General features: G+C 44.8%; 1 protein-coding gene across 1 annotated transcript in view; it reads right to left on the bottom strand.

Annotated features, from left to right (window-relative positions):
- The window catches only part of LOC138801808 (uromodulin-like), a 93,912-nt gene that overhangs the window by 12,351 nt on the left and 64,139 nt on the right, over nucleotides 1-17,422 (bottom strand). The window contains exons 16-18 of the mRNA XM_069984906.1: nucleotides 15,225-15,234; nucleotides 13,977-14,078; nucleotides 13,790-13,857 (exon numbers count right to left, since the gene is read on the bottom strand). Coding sequence (XP_069841007.1) covers nucleotides 13,790-13,857; nucleotides 13,977-14,078; nucleotides 15,225-15,234 — 180 coding nt within the window. The remainder of the gene's footprint in view (nucleotides 1-13,789; nucleotides 13,858-13,976; nucleotides 14,079-15,224; nucleotides 15,235-17,422) is intronic.

Raw genomic sequence — 17,422 nt, 5'->3', positions numbered from 1 at the left:
ATAGATGGCTCCCCCCTGTATCCCCCCTATAGATGGCTCAACCCCTGTATCCCCCCTATAGATGGCTCCCCCCTGTATCCCCCCTATAGATGGCTCCCCCCTGTATCCCCCCTATACATGGCTCCCCCTGTATCCCCCCTATAGATGGCTCCCCCTGTATCCCCCCTATAGATGGCTCCCCCCTGTATACCCCCTATAGACGGCTCCCCCCTGTATCCCCCCTATAGATGGCTCCCCCCTGTATCCCCCCTATAGATGGCTCCCCCCTGTATCCCCCCTATAGATGGCTCCCCCCCTGTATCCCCCCCTATAGATGGCTTCCCCTGTTTCCCCCTATAGATGGCTCCCCCTGTATCCCCCCTATAGATGGCTCCCCCTGTATCCCCCCCTATAGATGGCTCCCCCTGTATCCCCCCCTATAGATGGCTCCCCCTGTATCCCCCCTTATAGATGGCTCCCCCCTGTATGCCCCCCTCGTATAGATGGCTTCCCCCTGTATCCCCCCTATAGATGGCTCCCCCCTGTATCCCCCCCCTCTCGTATAGATGGCTCCCCACTGTATCCCCCCAATATAGATGGCTCCCCCTGTATCCCCCCTTATAGATGGCTCCCCCCTGTATCCCCCCCCTCGTATAGATGGCTTCCCCCTGTATCCCCCCTATAGATGGCTCCCCCCTGTACCCCTCCCCTCTCATATAGATGGCTCCCCACTGTATCCCCCCAATATAGATGGCTCCCCCTGTATCCCCCCTCGTATAGATGGCTCCCCCCTGTATCCCCCCCTATAGATGGCTCCCCCCTGTATCCCCCCTATAGATGGCTCCCCCCTGTATCCAACTCTGTCACCATCCTCATCTCTCTACACACTGCACATCTGTATTGGCCCCTTATAGATGGCTCCCCCCTTGTATCCCCCCCGTATAGATGGCTCCCCCTGTATTACCCTCTTATAGATGGCTCCCCCTGTATTACCCCTTTATAGATGGCTCCCCCCTGTATTACCCCCTTATAGATGGCTCCCCCTGTATTACCCCCTTATAGATGGCTCCCCCTGTATTACCCCCTTATAGATGGCTCCCCCCTGTATCCCCCCCGTATAGATGGCTCCCCCCTGTATCCCCCCCATTTAGATGGCTCCCCCGTATTCCCCCCTTATAGATGGCTCCCCCCTGTACCCCCCCTATAGATGGCTCCCCCGTATGCCCCCCTTATATATGGCTCCCCCCTGTATCCCCCCTCGTATAGATGGCTCCCCCCTGTATCCCCCCTCGTATAGATGGTTCCCCCTGTATCCTCCCCATAGATGGCTCCCCCTGTATCCCCCTGTATCCCCCCCTCATATAGATGGCTCCCACGTGTATCCCCCCTTATAGATGGCTCCCCCCTGTATCCCCCCCTCGTATAGATGGCTTCCCCCTGTATCAACCCAATAGATGGCTCCCCCCTGTATCCCCCCCCTCTCGTATCGATGGCTTCCCACTGTATCCCCCCAATATAGATGGCTCCCCCTGTATCCCCCCTCGTATAGATGGCTCCCCCCTGTATCCCCCCCTATAGATGGCTCCCCCCTGTATCCCCCCTATAGATGCCCCCCCCCCCCTGTATCCCCCCTATAGATGGCTTCCCCCTGTATCCCCCCCATAGATGGCTCCCCCCTGTATCCCCCCTCATATAGATGGCTCCCCCCTGAATCCCCCCTATAGATGGCTCCCCCCTGTATCCCCCCTATAGATGGCTCCCCCCTGTATCCCCCCCGTATCCCCCCCTCATATAGATGGCTTCCCCCTGTATCCCCCTATAGATGACACCCCCCTGTATCCCCCCCCTCTTGTATAGATGGCTCCCCCCTGTATCCCCCCAATATAGATGGCTCCCCCTGTATCCCCCCTCGTATAGATGGCTCCCCCTGTATCCCCTCTATAGATGGCTCCCCCCTGTATCCCCCCCTATAGATGGCTCCCCCTGTATCCCCCCTATAGATGGCTCCCCCCTGTATCCCCCCTATAGATGGCTCCCCCCTGTATCCCCCCTATAGATTGCTCCCCCCTGTACCCCCCCTATAGATGGCTCCCCCCCTGTATCCCCCCCCTATAGATGGCTCCCCCTGTATCCCCCTATAGATGGCTCCCCCTGTATCCCCCCTATAGATGGCTCCCCCTGTATCCCCCCCTATAGATGGCTCCCCCTGTATCCCCCCCTCGTATAGATGGCTCCCCGGTATTCCCCCCTTATAGATGGCTCCCCCGTATTCCCCCCTTATAGATGGCTCCCCCCTGCACAGCAGATAAAAAAAACAAACACCCAACTCACCTACCAGCGCTCCCCCGTCGCTGTTTTCTGCTATTCCCAATAATGAGACACAATTTTCATCTGTAGCTGAGTTGACTCAAAAACTGTGCACAGTTTGGGCAGAGAGTCTGTTGACTCTTCAAGATGCCCAGCAAAAACAAATAAAATACGCCAACCGTAAACGCCGTCCCGGCCCTGACTACTCCATTGGTGATAAGGTTTGGTTGTCAACAAAAAATTTGCATCTCCGTGTTCCCTCTCACAAACTTGCTCATCGTTTTATTGGTCCATTCCTTATCATCGAAGTCATAAACCCAGTGTCTTTCAAGTTACAGTTACCCCGATCTCTGCGTGTGCACCCTGTGTTCCATAAGAGTCTCCTTAAACAATATGTACCTCCTGTGGGTTCTCGTCCGCCACCTTTTCCAGTGGTAATACAGGAGGAATTAGAGTTTGAGGTGGATCGGATTCTAGATTCTAGAAAAGTACGCAATTCCACACAGTATTTAGTACACTGGAAGGGCTACGGCCCGGAAGAGCGTACATGGGTAACTGCACAAGATCTCCATGCTTCTGATTTAATCAGAAAATTTCATCTGTCATACCCTGATAAGCCTGGAGGTCCTCGTGAGGGTTCAGAGGCCCCTCCTCAGGGGGAAGGTTCTGTTAGGACTAGAAATAACTGCTCAGGCCGGTTGCTGGGGGCGCGATGACGGCGTCCATAGCAGCCGGACTGCTGTGCATGTTTTTCACTAACTTCGCTCTGCTACTCCTTGTTGAAGCAGTAGCCAGGGTGCTCTCCCCTGGCAGATCAGCATAAGCTGTAGTAGGTTTCACTAATTGTTGATTGACAGCTGACACACCAGTCAGCTGTCAGTACCTGGAGCCTCAGCCCCTATCATGCCTGGGGGCTGGGACTACAGGTTGCATAAGTATCCTCCTCTGTCTTCCACCCCCTGCCTGTGAAAGTGCCTAGTTCGCTAGTGTATCTGGATCAAGTGGTTTCCCTCCTTTTTATTTCTGGTAACTTGACTTCTGGCTTCTGACTTATTGACTACCCCTTGGACACGTTTTGTACTGCACTGCTCGACTGTTACTGACCCGGATTCCTGACCTTGCTCTCATTGTGTTTTGTCTGTCTTGTTTCGTTTAGTGTTGCACTTTGGTAGATCAAGTAATGCCGTCCAGTTGTCCGTTTGCCACCTAGGGCATCTGAGGCAAGCAGGTAGGGACAGCCGGGTGGGTGCCAGCTTCAGGGCTCACCTGTCCTTGTTTCTCCCTGTCCCTATCCTAATACCTAGCTTGTTTCGAAGCAATCTGAAGCAGGTCATTTACTTGGAAATCTTTGCCCAGCCCAATAACACACACAGAACCTTTCGGATCAAAAAATCAAGTTCAATTTGACTGAAATAAGTACTTCGTACGGGACTGCATGTAAATCCACGGCCGTGAGTTCGAACATTTCCGTCCTCAAACAAAGGTCTTGTTAATTTTTCCTGGCGGGGTATACAATGCGATCATAAGTTCATACGTAGTGTGAACTGTGCGGTCTTATATCGTAAACTTTCAAGCTAACGCATCAACCTCAAAACTACGTGCGTATATTTGCGGTTCGCACTACAAGCGGAAATATATGTAGTGTGAACATAGCCTTAAAGAGAACCAATCCCCTAAAAATCACTGCCCCTATTATCAAAGGTAATCTCTCCCTAAGTCTATCCATGAAGATACAGACTGCCTTTGCAGTCTGTATCTTATCCCTTTACCCAATTCTCTTGTTTGCTGCATGAAGGCCAGGCGCCACCATCTTGATGACGTCACTTTGCTTTTTACCTCTGGAACGCAAGTGACGTATTCAAGATGGCGGCGCCCGGCCTTCCAGCACTGAACAAGAAAATCAGGTAAAGTATAAGATACAGACTGCAAAGGCAGTCTGTATCTTCATTTTGTGTATTCAAATGAAGATACAGACTGCCTTTGCAGTCTTTATCTTATACTTTATCTGATCCTTTTGATCCCTGCAGCAAGGCCGGCGCCGCCATCTTGATTACGTCCAGTGGCGTAGCTACCATAGAGGCAGGGAAGGCGGTTGCTATGGGGCCCAGGGAAGATTAGTGCCTCCTGTGTCCTTTTCCTTAACCTCTTATTTTCTGCAGTGTGTAAGTGACCCACTGTTCTCTAACATGCTGAAAAACAAAAAAAAAAGGGTTAATACAGAAGACAATTAGCTTTCTGCCTGACTACTCTAATAACCTCTAACCTCTGTTCTCTGAGTTCCTGCAGAGGTCAGGGGTTATCAGTGCAGGAGTAGCAAAGGAGAGATCTAATTGTCTTCTGCATTAACCCTTTTTTATTTTGCAGCATGTAAGAGAACACTGGGTCACTTACACACTACGGTAAATAAAGGGTTAAGCAAAAGGTAGTCTGCTCCTGCACCTATGTATATAACCATAGGATTCTGCCTCTGGCCACAAGAGAATTTGCGTTCCACCACTGGAATGCAATTGATGTCATCAAGATGGCGGCGCCCGGCCTTGCTGCAGCAAACAAGAGGATCAGGTAAAGTATAAGATACAGACTGCAAAGGCAGTCTGTATCTTATACTTTACCCAATCCTCTTGTTTGGTGTAGCAAGTCCGGTGCCGCCATCTTGATTACATTACTTGCGTTCCAGCCGTATTCAAGATGGCAGCGCCCGGCCTTGCTGCAGTGGACAAGATAATCAGGTAAAGTATAAGATACAGACTGCAAAGGCAGTCTATTTATGAACATACAGGCTGCCTTTGCAGCAAGGCCGGGCGCCGCCATCTTGATGAAGTCACTTGCATTCCAGCGGTGGAACGCAAGCAACGTAATCAAGATGGTGGCGCCGGCCTTGCTGCAGGGATCAAGAGGATCAGGTAAAGTTTAAGATACAGACTGCAAAGGCAGTCTCTATCTTCATGAATACACAAAATGAAGATACAGACTGCCTTTGCATGACGGGAGCTTCCTTTCTCGAGCCGACTCTTTTAAAAAGAGCTGGCGCGAAGCAGGAAAGTAAAACGTCTGTAATTAACAAACGCGGCAATAAAAATTATTGATTATATTTACAAATATTCTTAAAATTATAATATACATCCAATAAGGAAAAAAAAATTTGCCCCTCACTATCCAAACCGAATTTTGTCAGCTTCTCAACAAGTCCTTATTATGGGACTTTATCTGTGTTGAGTGCACTAATATTGGCACCAATAGTGGTCCATCTGTAGGAGCACCCATGTTCTTGTTTGTTGTTTTTAACTCTTTCTGCAGCCGTGATTCGTTGTTCTATAGATTATGAATTGAGGTTCAGTGTTTTCTTATTGGTAGATAGTTAGCAACTAGAACCCATTTCTTATCATTGCAACACTTATTCCCCATTACAGTATTCTATATATGTCTCTGTATGGTGGATTTCTGCATACTGTCTTTTGGTGCAAGCAAATATACCGAGCCCTACCCAGTCTGCCTCAGGACACAATTGAGGGGTTGGAATCCATTTTCACAAAAGAGTAACTGCTTAACCCTTAGGGGACACAGCAAGTTTGGGCTTTTATGACAAAGCAATTTGTCCCTGATCAGCGCCGAGTCCCTGATTGCGCAGCCCCGTTCTCCTGTCCTGCAGCCGCTTCGTGGTCTGAGCTGTGGCTTGAGACGTCATGTCTCAAGGCAGCTCAGCCATTTAGCAGTCTCAGCCGCTAAATGGCTGAGCTGCGGCTTGAGACGTCACGTCTTAAGCCACAGCTCAGACCAGGAAGCGGCTGCAGGACGGGAGAACAGGGTGGCGCAATCAGGGACTTGGCGCTGGAACAGGGGAGGTAAGTGACCGGCGCCTTCTATATCCACCTCCTCCCCGGCCGTACAATAAAAATGACCCAAGCCCAGAGTACCTCTTTAACCCTTTAGGCATTTCACAGAAATAACTGCAAAGTGTGAAAAGTAAAAAAATCCCATTTTCTTAGCAGAGATTCCAATTCCATCCTATTTTTTAATACCACACCAGCTATAAAAAGTGAAATGCAATAAAAAAAAATGTATTCTTCTGAATCTGTAGTTTTTAAAAATACTTAATCTGTGGACATTAAGTGTTGTGCAGGCGCACAACATAACTCAGAACATGAGGAGCCCCTTTTAAATTTTGGACTGTGGATTTGACTGGAATGAATATCCGAGGCCATGTTACATTTACAAAGCCCCCCTAGTGCCGAAACCCCCCACAAGTGAACCCAATTTGAAAACTACACCCCTTAAGGAATGTAACAAGGGGTTCAGTGAGCATATTGATCTTACAGGTTTTTCAGTTTTTCACAATTTTCACATTTATACCTTGCTGAAAACCCTAATTTTTTAATTTAAAAAAGATTGAAGGAGAAAAAGCCCCCCAATATTTGTAATGCAATTTCTCTTGAGTACAGAAATATCCCATTTGTAGACAGTGTTGCACAGGCGCACAACAGGGCTCAGAAGAGAAAGAGCACCTTTTGGAGAGTGGATTTAGCCAGAATTAATGTCAGAGGCCATGTTTCATTTATAAAGCCCCCCCTAGTGCAGGGACAGTGGAAACCCCCCACAAGTGACCCCATTTTGAAAACTACACTCCTTAAAGGGAATGTACCATCAGGCCTGGGCTGAAGCACTGGAGGTGGGCCAACCCACCCCCAGTGGAAGTAAACCCCCGCCCCTCTATGACACTGCTCTATTAGAAGCAATGGAGCCGTATCATAGAGGGGCGGGTGTTTCCTCCCACTGGGGGTGGGTTGGCCCGCCTCCAGTGCTTCAGCCTGAGTGTGGTGGTGCATGTCCTTTAAGGAATGTAACAATAGGTACAGTGAGCATTAGGACCACACAGGTTTTTCAGTTTTTTGCATAAGTGGGCCTTGAAAATGAAAAATCACAATTTTCACACTTGTACCTTGGTGAAAAACCTTTTTTTTTTTTTTGTTCAAACTTAAAAAAGCTTAAAGGAGCAGAATTCCCACAGTATTTTGTTAAGCTATTTCTCCTGAGTACGGAAATACCCCACATGTAAAAATGAAGTATTGTGCAGGCGCACAACGTGGCTTAGAAGAAAGGGAGCACCTTTGTCTGTGTGTGCACTCATAGCAGTAAATGCACGGGCATGGACTAATGCTGAATTATGGACACTGACTTACACTTACTTACGGATGCTGACTGACGCTTACTAATGGACACCAACTAATGCTTACTTACGGACGCTGACTGACGCTTACTAACGGAGGCTGACTGACGCTTACTCACACTTACTAACAGACGCTAACTGATGGACACACGCTGAGTGATGCTTACTGATGGATGCTGACTGACACTGACGCTTAGTAAATGACGCTGACTGACGCTTACTAACGGAGGCTTACTGATGTTTAATCACTTTCTAACGGATGCTGACTAATGCTTAGTAAGGGACGCTGGGGGCGCATGGGGGGCGGCAGAGGCGATCGCATGAGGGGGGTGCTGATCTTTATGCCTTTTTTAGCAACTATAAAGTAAATATAATCAAAAGTGTGGTTTCTCACATTTCCATCCCACAAAATGAAGAGAACTAAGTAAAGCCAACTTTTCCTTTTACAATGCAGCCTTCTTCATGCCCTTGAAATAGACCTCAGCAAATGGCATGAGAGAGATTTGTCATGGACAGGCCAGAGCAATATTTAAAAGATGAATGCGCTACCCTGCTTGCTTTACTTATATCAAACTATCCCTGTGAATTTACCCAGATCTTCTCTATCAAAACTGGATATTGTCCTTGGGTGCTTTGATTGGGGCTGGGTCCCCACAGAATGTCAAATCCAAACTTACCAGGCATAAAGTCGCAGGAGATCCTTGGGAGCTCCCTCACCCCTATGAATTAGGATGAAGTTCCTGGTTCAGGTGTCCTCTTAACGGTGAGAGCATGGAGGGTAACCCGATTTAGGAGGAGGTGTAGCAGAGTGCATGTGGACTGAAGGCAGAAAAACCATCACAGGAGAGCTATGTAGTTTAAGCTTAGTGTCTAAGGGTGCGTTTACACAGAAAGATTTATCTGACAGATTTTGGAAGCCAAAGCCAGGAATGGATTTGAAAAGAGGATAGATCCCAGTCTTTCCTTTATCACCTGATCCCAGATTATAGTCTGTTCCTGGTTTTGGCTTCAAAGATCTGTCAGATAAATCTGTCTGTGTAAACGCACCATAAGCAACTTGTGCCTGAAAACTATTTTGATCACTGGCAGTGTGATTGTTGGTGTGCATAAATAGATCTCTACTGGGAATTCTGCTGGCTGGCCTATCGGTGCACTAAATCATTTAATTTGGTGAAGATACTTGTGCACCAGAGAATAAACTGTGAGGGTATTGCAGTATAAGCAATTGCTTCTTGATAATCTGCCAGTGCATCACCACAAAAATAACTGCTTCCTGGTACTTGTCTGTGTAACGGCCAGTGCATCATTGCATAAATAACTGTTTCTGATATTTGCATGAGAGATTGCCAATGAATCAACGCGCAAATAATTGCTTTCTGATATTTAACTGTGAGACTGCTGGTACATCATTTCATAAATAACTGCTTCCTGATATCTGACTGCGAGAGTGCCAGTACATTATTGCATAAATAGCAGCTTACTGATATTTGTCTGTGAGATTGCCAGCGCATCATCATATAAATAACTGCATTCTGATATCTGTCTGTGAGACCGCCAGTGCATCACTGCATAAATATCTGCTTTCTGACACCTGTCTGAGAGATTGCCAGTGCATCACAGCATAAATAACTGCTCCCTGATATCTGTCTGTGAGATTGCCAGCGCATAACCGCATTAATAACTGCATTCTGATATCTGTCTGTGAGACTGCCAGTGCATCATCGCATAAATAACTGCATTCTGATATCTGTCTGTGAGATTGCCAGCGCATAACCGCATTAATAACTGCATTCTGATATCTGTCTGTGAGACTGCCAGTGCATCATCGCATAAATAACTGCCCCCTGATATCTGTCTGTAAGACCCCCAGTGCATCACTGCATAAATAACTGCATTCTGATATCTATCTGTGAGACCGCCAGTGCATCACTGCATAAATAACTGCCTCCTGATATGTGTCTGTGAGACCGCCAGTGCATCACTGCATAAATAACTGCATTCTGATATCGGTCTGTGAGACTGCCAGTGCATCACTGCATAAATAACTGCATTCTGATATCTGTCTGTGAGACTGCCAGTGCATCACTGCATAAATAACTGCATTCTGATATCTGTCTATGAGACTGCCAGTGCATCACTGCATAAATAAGTGCATTCTGATATCTGTCTATGAGACTGCCAGTGCATCACTGCATAAATAATTGCTTCCTGATATCTGTTTGTGAGACTGCCAGTGCATTACTGCAAGAATTACTGCATTCTGATATCTGTCTGTGAGATTGCCAGTGCATCACTGCATAAATAACTGCTTCCTGATATCTGTCTGTGAGATTGCCAGCGCATCACTGCATAAATAACTGCATTCTGATATCTGTCTGTGAGACTGCCAGTGCATCACTGCATAAATAACTGCATTCTGATATCTGTCTGTGAGATTGCCAGCGCATCACTGCATAAATAACTGCATTCTGATATCTGTCTGTGAGATTGCCAGTGCATCACTGCATAAATAACTGCATTCTGATATCTGTCTGTGAGATTGCCAGCGCATCACTGCATAAATAACTGCATTCTGATATCTGTCTGTGAGATTGACTGCTAGTGCATTACGTGTTACCTGAAGTCGTAGAATGAGCCGTAAAGCAGGAAAGTCAGAGAGCCCGATTAAAGAAAATAAAGATCCAGGAAAAATGGAAAAAAAAAATTCTCCCAGTCAAGCCACAGGTAAACAACGCAATACGAGAGGGGCACAACAAGAAATAAGTGAAGGAACTGAGTCAGGGGTCTCACTGGAAAAAATTAATTCGGCAGTCACTCAAAGTACAGTAATTCATCTTTAGAAGATTTAAAACAGGTGGGGAGTATGCACGCAGAGATATCACTGATTAGGGATGAATTGGGGAAAATAAGAGAGAGATGTACAGAAGCAGAAAGCAGAGTTAGTCTGCTAGAAGATGATGTAAATAAAATAAAAAAGGATATGGAATTTTTACGCAAGTAAATACCCAGATGAAGGAGAAAATGGTGGACATGTGTAACGCCTGGAGTAGTGGATCCACTGGACCGTCACTAGCGATGGCACTAACCTCACCAGGGAGCGGAGTCTAAGGGGCCGATGGTTTTCACCAGAGCCCGCCGCAAGGCGGGATGGACTTGCTGCGGCAGGCGACCCCCAGGTCGCTACCCCTGGCTTGGTTGCTAGTGACGGCAGGCGAGGCGAGGCGTGGCAGGAGCAGTAGGCAGGAGATGGTGCAACTATCCAAGGCCCATAGTTGCCAAAATCTCTCTCTTTAGAGATAAGGAAGCTATCATGACTAAGGCTAGGGAAATGAAGTCTGTGCTATATAAGGAACACAGAGTGGCTATCAGGACTATGCCGTTGAAACACAAAAAGTAAGAAAGATGTTTTTTACTGTAAAGAAGCACCTGCGGATAAATGAAATCCAATATGCGTTGGTTTTTCCCGCAAAACTGCGGTTGACTTTTGGAGGAAAGGCCCATTTTTTCCAGGCCCCGGAGGATGTGGAAAGTTGGATGGACATAAAGGGCCTGAAATAGTGAAATACTGGACATTGACATTGTGTTTGCTTTTTTGATTAAGATATAGAGCATGCAGGGGGGTAGATCTCAAAGTAGAGAGACCCACTGCGAACGTTTGTAGTGGGTGAGCGGGTTGGTGGGGGATTGAGGGGGGGCAGAGCTGTTTTTTTTTGTTTTTTGTTTTTTTTTCTTCCTTTTCTTTTCTTTATTTCTTCGCATACACTTCAGTTAGATTTAACCCTTTGAGGACCAGGCCCAAAATGACCCAGTGGACCGCGCAAATTTTGATCTTAGTGTTTCCGTTTTTCCCTCCTCCCCTTCTAAGAGCTCTAGCACTCTCAGTTTTCTATCTACAAGGCCATGTAAGGGCTTATTTGTTACAGGAATAGTTGTACTGTGTAATGGCGTCATTCATTTACCATAACATGTATGATGGAATTCCAAATATATTATTTATGAAGATATAAATTGGTGAAATCGCAAAAAAGAATGCAATATGGTAACGTTTGGGGGGTTCCTGTGTCTACGTAATGCACTATATGGTAACAGTGACATGATACTATTATTCTATAGGTCAGCCCGAACACAACCATATGCAGGTTACACAGATTCTCTAATGTTATATATTTTTTTTAAATTAAATCCTTTTTTTTGGCAATTAATTATAAATAAAATGGGACTATTGTGACGCTTATAACGGTTTTATTTTTTCACCTACGGGGCTGTATGGGTTGTCATTTTTTCCGGCATGATCTCTAGTTTTTATTAATACCATATTTGTGAAGATCGGACGTTTTGATCACTTTTTATTAATTTTTTTATATATATAATGTAACATAAAATCGGTAATCCGCGCACTTTTTTCCCTCTTTCCGTGCACGCCTTTTACCGTTCGCAATGACGCTTGTTATATTTTAATAGATCGGACAATTACGCACGCTACGGTATATTATATGTTTATTTGTTTATTTATTTTTATATGTTTTATTTATATAATGGGAAAGGGGGGTGATTTCAACTCTTATTGGGGGAGGGGTTTTGGGGTAGTGTGTTAGTGTTTTTAACTTTTTTTTTTTTTACACATTTGAAGTCCCTTTGGGGGACTTTTACATAGATTAGTTTGATTTCTACACTGATTAATGCTATGCCGTAGGCACAGCATTGATCAGTGTTATCGGCGCTCTGCTCATTGAGCCTGCCTGTGCAGGCTCAGTGTAGCAGATCGCCGATCGGACCGCACGGAGGAAGGTGAGAGACCTCCGGCAGTCCGTTTTACCAATCGGGACCCCCGCAGTCACACTGCGGGGGTCCCGATCGGTAAGTAAAAGGGGACTCCCCCTGTCACTTACACTTAAACGCTGCGGTTTAAGGAGTTAATGACACGCGGCAGCGCGATCGCTGCAGCGTGTCATTGCCGGTGAGGTCCCGGCTGCTGATTGCAGCCGGCCCCCACCTGCTATGAAGCGCGCTCCGCTCCGGAGCACGCTTCATAGCGGGAGAAACACCCAGGGCGTACAGTTACGCCCTAGGTCGTCTGGGGACAGACTTCCATGGCGTAACTATACGCCCTGGGTCATCTAGGGGTTAAAGGGGGAGGATGACCACTAAAATAGTGGCATTAAACATTAGAGGTATGGGGGATAGGATTAAACGTTAAGCTGTCTTTTCTGCACTGAGTCACTTTTTTCCTGCAGTTATATGCCTTATAGAGACACATTTAACTAACACTGCCCAATATTTGGCTGACAAAAGATGGAGCACGTATAGATATCACTCTTGTTTTTCCTCCTATGCAAGGGGGGGGGGGGTCACGGTTTTAATACACAGAAGTATAAATTGGGAATTAATAGAAAAAAGTGAACACTGAGGGAAAGTATATAATATTGCACTGTAAAATAGACAATTAGTATATCAGTTTTTTTTTTATATATTCTGCCACCCTTTTCAACTTCTATTTTAAATATGATTTTTAGTATGTATGCTAAAAGGGAGATCTTCCATTACTGATAGTTGGGGACCTGAACTGTGTGATGAATGAGGAGAGGGACAGGAAAAGAGTTAAGACGGTGGAGACTCCGCCAGTATCGCCTTTGGCATGAATTTGTGGGGAGATAGGAATATATGACATATGGAGAGAAAAGAACCCCAATGCCTCGGTGTTCTCATGTCACAATAAAACAAAAGGGACTTTTGCAGTTAGTGAAAAATGTAAAATATATGACAAGAACATTGTCAGATCATTCGCCAATTGTTGTGGAATTGCAGACCAGTCTAAATAGAAGGAGTGAGGTATGGAAAATTAACCCAGTCTAGTTTGACCTCATTGGTAAGGAAAAGAAAGTAGGGGATCAGTTGAGGGAGATGATGGAGCACAATTGGGGATCAGCAAGAGATGGAGTTGTATGGGATGCAAGCAAAGCCTTTTTGAGAGGGATATTAAGGAAGGAGGTTGAAAGGGAAAAAAAAGAGCTGAGAAAGAAGGAGGAAGATCAAAGAATTCAGGTATCAGAGTCTGAACAGAGGTATATAAAAGACCCGGGGAGGAAAATAAGGAGGAGTGGGAAAAGGCCCAGTTAGTATATAATGATTTCTTGCTTAGTAAGGCAAAAACAAGATGCTTTTTAAGGGCAAAGAAAAATATTTAGGGGCAGGTAAGCCAAGTAATCAATCATTTACCCTAATTAAAAATCAGAGAGGTAAAGAACTTATATCTGCAATTCAAACGGAAAGGGGTAAGATGGTTAAGACGCAAGAGGAAATCATGGAGTGCTTTGTTCAGTACTATAAAGAACTGTATACCTCCGAGGAAGTAAGAAATAGCTCGGAAGTGCAGGAACTGTTGGATTCCTTGCGATTCCTGATGGTACCTGAAGAACAGAAAGAGAAGTTGGGTGCTCCTCTGACTCTCAGAGAACTCCAAGAGGCTTTGTGGGAGATAAGAGGTAATTCAGCCCCCCGTCTGGACGGCCTCCCTTATGAGACCTACCGTAGGTACAATGAACAACTACTCCCAGGACTCCATCGAGTCATGTTGGAGGGTGGAAGGGAGGGTGTGCTACCAGAGTCGATGAGGGAGGCAAGAATTATTCTGATTTAGAAGGAGGGGAAAGATGAAACAAGGGTAGAGGCATATAGGCCAATATTATTGTTAAATGTAGACATTAAGATCTATGCTACAGTATTGGCGAGGAGGCTTAGAACTGTAATAGAGGAGCTGATTCATCCAGACCAGAAGGGGTTCGTCGCTGGTAGATATATAAAACAGAGCCTGACTAGGTTGTACCACAATATGCAGGTGGTTTCTGTGTGTGTGTGGGGGGGGGGGGGGGGGGGGGGGGGACACGGCAAAGGCATTTGACAGGGTGGAGTGGGATTTCCTTTGGGAGGTAATGAGTAAGTTTGGTTTGGGGGATTCCTTTATTGACATGGTAAAACTGTTACACTCCCAGTCAAAAGCTAGAGTAACAGTAAATGATGAACTATCAGACAGTTTTGAGCTTAAAAGGGGGACCAGACAGGGATGCCCACTGTCGCCAATGTTATTTCTCCTTGCAATAGGACCACTTGCTATGATTATAAGAAAAGATAATAGGATAAGGGGGTTTGGGGTAAAGAGCATAGAGGATAAGATCAGTCTCTATGCTGATGACATGCTCCTATATTTGGAACATCCGGAAGCTTCCCTGAAATATGTTATGAAAGTAATAGAGAAATATGGTAGTAAGTCTGGACTAGCAATAAATTGGGATAAATCGGTTCTCCTTCCCTTTTCTGGTTCTATGAGTACGCAAGACTTCCAAGATTGGAAGGTTAGGGTTCTGGGACCGGGTGAAAGTTTTAAATACCTGGGTATAAATGTTACAGGGAAAATACAGGAATTCAAGGACCTTAATGTTGAACCTATATTAAAAACTCTGCAGAATAAAATAAATATTTGGTGTGACCTCATTAGAAACAAGGCCGATAGAATAATGTTAGTTAAAGCTATAATTCTTCCTAAGCTCTTATATTTGTTTAATGCCCCCCAATATGGATGATAAAGGAGGATTTGCCCTTCCAGATATGAAACTTTATTTTTTGGCAGCACAGCTTAACGTATGAGAAGAAGATAAAGGGGAATGGTACAGGTATTTACTGTCCGAATCTGAAGGAAAGTATGAGAACATCTGGGAGCTTCTAGAATCAGGTCAATTAAGGGATAAGAAGTGGAGTTTGTTCCCGTCGGTAGACTTACTGTTTCGGACCTGGGAAGAAGTAAAAGAAGTTTTGAAGACAAAAAGGGGATTGATTTTCTCGCCAATTTGGTATAAAACAAACTTAGATGAGTTTTATAAGTTAAAAATTTTAGTGGAGCATAGGAAAGTGGGTATAAATCAAATAAGTGATCTTTTTCTGAATGGAGAGATAAAAACCTGGCAAGAGCAGAAGGAAGAGAGAATGGTATCAGATAAAGGTTGGTTAGAATACTGTAGCCTGTATCATGCATATATTACAACTAAAAATAAAGAGATACTTATGGTACAGGATACCCCAGTTACAATAAAATTGGTATTTACAGAGGGGAAAAAAAAGGGGACTATCAAGATTATATGGAAGTCTGAGAGATGTAAAATATGAAGGTATGCAGGTAAAGAGTCGGAAAAAATGGGAGGAACAGTTGGGAAGTATATCGGATGAACAGTGGAAGGGAGTCTTAAAAAATATAAAAAAGTGTCATTAAACAATAATCATAGAATAATACAATTTAATTTGGTGAATAGAATTTACTATACCCCTGCTTTTCCTTATAGGATAAGAAAGAAACAGCTAACTAGATGTGGTAGAGCGGCAGCGGGTTGGTTATATATGTTATGGTCCTGCTCTGAACTGCAGAGCTATTGGGAAAGCGTAGTAAGGGAAATTCAGTCCTCTCTAAAGCTTAGCATTCCTTTGGAACCAAAACTGATTATTCTAGGGGAGGACTCTGGTCTTAAAGGGGAACCTGGGTAGAGGTTAAAAAAATTTAAACTTCTGCAGAAGCATATAACAATACTTACCTATCTATCCCAGCTTTGAAATTACCAAAAATCCATTTGTTTTGGGGGATTTTGTTCTGTTTTGTGTTTCTGTATTTCCTGGTTGAGCAGATGTCCTCAGTACTACAGGTTCCAGAATGCAATGCTTTCCCTCAGTCCTCCACCCTGCCCATTCCCCACCCAAAGCTGTTGCAGAACATCTAGGCTGTGTTCACACATTGCAGTTTCATTGTGTTACTGAATTATTTGCAGTACTTTATCATTTCATTGTGGTCCCACTTGCACAGCGCTGTATTCTCTACCTGTAATGCTAATATTGGAATAAAGCAAAGAACTTTTTAAATTTAATTTTTTTTTCTTTTCATCTCCATGCACATATTATGATCAAGCATCTTTTATCTTTGAAGTTGATTGCCACAATAAGGAAATTATCCCATATTATGTTACATGGGATATACTGTTTGTGCCTTGTTTTTTGTGCAGGTGGGATTGGCAGTGCCGGCTCTGATCCTCTCTGCTGTTTAGCAGTATCTATTTGTGTTACTGCATCATTTTTGTGCAGATACTGCAGTACTGCAATGACAGTCCAACATGTGTGAACACAGCCCTAATTTCTCTGTAGACTTGCACAATCAGCGAAAGTTGAAACACCTGCTGAGACGAGCAGACTGAGACTAGCAGACACACAATGTGAGACAGAGGCATGGAATATTTGTCTCCTAAGGGGGGGTAGCAGAAGAAGGAGCAGGAGACAATGTGGATTGACACAGAGGAAATTTTTTTTTTACTTCCTGAATATCTATCAGCTACCAGTGTGGCAGAACCGTACAGATACAGTAATACAATGTATAGACACATCTATATGATTTTTATTGTACTTTTAATAGAAAACAAGTTTTTCTTATCTGGAGTTCCCCTTTAACTGTAATAGGAAAAGAAGGGTCCTTTTGAGAAAACGGCTTTTCATTGCCAGGTTGCAAATAGTGAAAAGGTGGATGTCTGAGAAGGCCCCAAATATTAATGAGTGGAAGAAAGCATCTGTTTTATGCAAATTATGGCCGTCATTTGAATAAAATGGATGTGCTTTGGCGCCACAATGACGGCTCTTAAAAAAAAATGCCCAAATTAAACCAGTTGTTTGCAACTGTTTAATATACGCAACTGGGCAAGTATAAACTAACGTGCGGTTACTATTGCGACCGCCATGTTTAACAAATTTGCAAAGGGAATCTGGCGAATTAGCAAATAGCAATGAGGCGAATTAAACACCCGTTTCGCTGCAAATTGGAATTCGTCAGATTTGCTTCGCTCATCTCTAGTGTCTACTACTCATAATTCTACCTTGTTAACAGAAATAATGGGGGAGATTTATCAAACGTGGTGTAAAGTGAAACTGGCTCTACATGGCTTTACACCA

The sequence above is a fragment of the Dendropsophus ebraccatus genome, chromosome 9 (genome assembly GCF_027789765.1).
Source record: "Dendropsophus ebraccatus isolate aDenEbr1 chromosome 9, aDenEbr1.pat, whole genome shotgun sequence".
In the NCBI taxonomy this organism is placed as follows: Eukaryota; Metazoa; Chordata; class Amphibia; order Anura; family Hylidae; genus Dendropsophus; species Dendropsophus ebraccatus.
The sequence above is the reverse complement of the archived record's forward strand: the minus strand, read 5'-3'. Positions and strand labels throughout refer to the sequence as shown.